The sequence below is a fragment of the Salvelinus fontinalis genome, chromosome 37 (genome assembly GCF_029448725.1).
Source record: "Salvelinus fontinalis isolate EN_2023a chromosome 37, ASM2944872v1, whole genome shotgun sequence".
In the NCBI taxonomy this organism is placed as follows: Eukaryota; Metazoa; Chordata; class Actinopteri; order Salmoniformes; family Salmonidae; genus Salvelinus; species Salvelinus fontinalis.
In genome coordinates this window covers 15,981,488-15,985,340 of record NC_074701.1, presented here as the reverse complement: position 1 = coordinate 15,985,340, position 3,853 = coordinate 15,981,488, and the positions used below count along the sequence as shown (strand labels likewise).

Below are 3,853 nucleotides of genomic sequence, written 5' to 3'. Positions count from 1 at the left end.
TAATATTCTTTGCCAAAATGAATTTAACATGCAATTTATTAAATCCCAGAGCGATTATAATAAACCAATGATTTAAACTTATTTTCAAATGTTAATCTTTTTGCGTTTTAAACCTATTTCCAGTTTGGCTATAGGCTGTCACGCTAAATATGCTAGTCCCAAATCAACAAGCTATACTCTAATTTTCACTACACGGGCAAACAAAGACTTTCGTTGGGATATAATATGTTTGTTCATTTACAAATAATACAACAATGACATTGAAGCATCACTGAGCAATGACCATAGCCCAACAACAGCAGATTGAGATACAAATAATAAACGTTCGATTGCTAAAAAACTCTATTTCAGTTTTGGTTGATAATTGCAAAATGTCACATGGCCTATATTCCTTCAAAATAGTATTTTGAAAGTTGTGAAGCATTCATTATTGTTTGGCCTGCAGACCTGGCTACATAAGTGACATTTGCCATCAGAGAAAAACACTTAGGACCAATTCGGATAGAGGGGACAGAGGAGAAAATCCTTATCGGATTTGATGGGAAATTGGTGGCAATTAATCCTTTGGGATTGAAAAAGGGAAACGCCTCCTTTCGGTTTGACGGGTGCCTTTTGCTCTGATTGGTCACTGGAGGTTATCCCTGGATATGACACAGGGATAAATTGTCCTGCCGTTTGTCATCTCCCGCCTCATAATCCCGAGCTACAGGAGAAAGAGAAAGTAGCGCTTAACAATGACAACCATGACAGGAAGAGATGATGGCTCGGATGAAAAGCCCAAAGTCAAGATGCTGGCTCCATCATTTGGGATCGATAAGTCACGACTTCATGGATCTGGGTTTAGGTCTAAAGGTTTTGCCATCACGGACCTATTGGGTCTTGAAACGGATCTCCAGCCTCGCCCATCCGGACCTCATGGAGTAGGAGGTAACGGGGATATTCAGAGCACTGGGATGGGATTCCCTTTCGCTGGAGGATCCTTGCCGCTTGGTCTAGGGTTTCTGTGCAGTTTGGCGGCTCAGCAACCTGCGGGAGCCTCCTGCTTCCTACCGAGTCACATACCCCACCTTCAGTCCAGGACCGAGAGTCATTTCATGCAGAACTTGGAGCAACAAAGAGACCCCTACTCTGGTACAGCTCACTTCAAATCGTTGACTTTATAAAGTTAGTGCTTTAGGGAAGCGGTCCACTTTGTATTTATTCTCAGGGGGTGCTGAAATAGCCACTTCTTCATGTAGCTCAATTTATTTACAATTTGATTGCGTTCAAGGTTGATTTAGCGCGAGACTAATAGGGAAGCTGTTTTTTTTAATAACATTTCAACATGTAATTTTTGAAACATATAATTATATTCAATTAGTCTTATATAGCATGTATAAACTCTCAATGTATACTTTTTTTTCAGCACAATTTTCATTTAACATTTATTCGTTTGCCTTTGGATAGATTCTTTTGTCTCTAATATATGTTTGCCTTTTTCTTTTCAGATGATGATTGTCTCTCTGGTGATCGAAACGATTCGAAAAACTCAGGGAACTCACAGAAGAGAAAGAAAAGGAGGCACAGGTTGGTACATATGATGACAGTTGTATTGCATTAAGCTAGTACAACGAATGCCTTTGGGAAGCCTGCTTTATCAATGCTTCCAACTTAAAAAAAATATATCTTTTACAGAACCGTGTTCACATCGCATCAACTGGAGGAGCTCGAAAAGGCATTCCATGAAGCACATTACCCAGACGTATATGCCAGGGAAATGTTAGCAATGAAGACAGAATTGCCTGAGGACAGAATACAGGTAGGCCTATATAAACATGCAGGCTACTACAAAGCTAAAACAGACATGTAGGCCTACAATGGCCATATTGATGGTTTAATCCGGAAAGTTTTCCAACGATCTAACATTTTGTGCCTATTTTTTCAGGTATGGTTCCAGAATCGTCGGGCCAAGTGGAGAAAACGTGAGAAGTGCTGGGGACGCAGCAGTGTGATGGCAGAGTATGGGCTCTACGGTGCCATGGTCCGCCACTCCATCCCTCTGCCAGAATCAATCATCAACTCCGCCAAGAGCGGGATGATGGGCTCCTGTGCTCCCTGGCTTCTAGGTGAGCCAGCAGGTTGTTTGCTTTATTAATAATATAAGACTCAAATATGTATTTAATCCATTGAATACATAGCTGAGATGTGTTTTGTATCTGTACAATGTTTGATATAGGCCTAGACGTAGCCTTACATATTTCATGAGGTAAACATAAACATAACATAGACTTAATAACGAGGAAGTAGGCCTAAATGTTACATTTTTGTTTACCAATAGGGCTAACCTCTACTTATTTGGATGTATTTTGCTATAGGCTACGTGTACGCTGAGACTAATTGTTTTTAATTTGTATCACTTTACGCAGGAATGCACAAGAAGTCCATGGAGATAGTAAAGAAATCCCCGGGTACGCCAGAGTCTACCCACTCGGATACATACTCGGAGGAAACTAAAGGGAAAGACAGCGACATGTCCTGGCCCAACCGCGCTAGTGCTGTAGACGACAGTGAGGACATGGCAATAGACCTATCCAGCACCTCCAAGCAGGACAGCAACAAGAGCACTTTGAAATCATTGTCGCCGCAGAGGGATCTCATTCCCAACAGTGATTCAGACAATGAGAGCTAAATAGACGTCAATCCCCGTTGCAGACAGTGAGCTCGGACATTTGCGTGGAAATGATGCTCACATCGAAGACAATTCCCACTGGGCACAGACGTCAAGGCAACGTCTATTCCACCTTGGTTCAACGTAATTTCACTGAATGACGTGGAAGCAACGTTGATTCAACCAGTATGTGCCTAGTGGGTTATTTTCCAAAGATGTGCAACGGTCCCATCAATTTAGGAGTGTACAGTGTACTTGTCTTATTTCTTAATACTTGTATTTGAACATATGTTTTATAACCTTGTCTGGTTTTAAATAAGATACTATTTAATGTTTTATTCCTTTCTATACTTTTGTTAACATTTTTGTGGTGTTGAAATAATATTTCAAGAAAGAAGAGAGAGGACCACCAGAAATAGACATACACATACACATTTTTCTGAAAAGAATTACTGAAAATTACAAACCTTACATCTTATTTCATATTTTTGAATGTTGTTGGTTAGGGTGTAAGCCCCACCGCCTGCATTTTGTATAAAACATCAACTAAAATACACAGATCATCGTTATCAATGGGCGAAATTAAGCACTTTATTTGTGTTGATACTGAATGTCATTCAGAGGTCAGTTTCACTGTAATGACAGCGATAATAAGAACAGCAATATCATGAAAACAGTCAAATAAATCTAATATTTTTTTTGAAATTCTGTCTTTCTTTAATTTGTTCGTATACCTTCATTCACGTGATGTACCATTTAAATGTGTTAAAAAAAGACAGACGCCCTATGCAATAAGGTACTAACTATAGCGTACACTGATATAACCAACTTCTATTAAATAAATGACATTCCAAAAGGTAGACTTTGCGTATGCACTTAAAATGTTTTCTAGCACACACCTTTGATACCTGCTACTGTTGCTATGTTGGTACACTTACCACTAACACACAGTTCCACATTGTTGCTTTTTACCCGTGTATTACTTATAGTCAAAATTAAATATTGAATGTTGGGTAATTCTGACAGAAGAGGACAACCAACAGAATCAGTGTATCGATGACGATGAGGCTGTATAGTGGAGCGACTCGATCGCTTCAAGTTCCTCGGTGTCCACATCACTAAGGAATTAACATGGTACACACACACACACACACACACACACACACACACACACACACACACACACACACACACACACACACACAC

General features: G+C 39.9%; 1 protein-coding gene across 2 annotated transcripts; it reads left to right on the top strand.

Moving 5' to 3' along the window:
• Positions 1–719: 719 nt before the first annotated feature.
• Positions 720–3,352, top strand: LOC129836006 (visual system homeobox 1-like). Of its 2 annotated transcripts, none has more exons than XM_055901722.1 (5): positions 720–1,131; positions 1,488–1,566; positions 1,675–1,798; positions 1,925–2,105; positions 2,406–3,352. In XM_055901722.1, the coding sequence occupies exons 1-5, from the start codon at positions 735–737 to the stop codon at positions 2,666–2,668; spliced, it is 1,044 nt and encodes a 347-aa protein (XP_055757697.1). In that variant the 5' UTR covers positions 720–734; the 3' UTR covers positions 2,669–3,352. The 2 variants fall into 2 exon arrangements, with proteins under 2 accessions (XP_055757697.1, XP_055757696.1); XM_055901721.1 differs by having other exon boundaries at positions 1,925–2,117.
• Positions 3,353–3,853: the final 501 nt, after the last annotated feature.

Coding starts and splice junctions, on each gene's coding strand:
- LOC129836006 (XM_055901721.1), top strand. CDS start 735: ATGACAACCATGACAGGAAGAGATGATGGCTCGGATGAAAAGCCCAAA. Junction 1,567..1,674: donor AGAAAGAAAAGGAGGCACAG/GTTGGTACATAT, acceptor TATCTTTTACAG/AACCGTGTTCACATCGCATC. Junction 1,799..1,924: donor TGCCTGAGGACAGAATACAG/GTAGGCCTATAT, acceptor CTATTTTTTCAG/GTATGGTTCCAGAATCGTCG.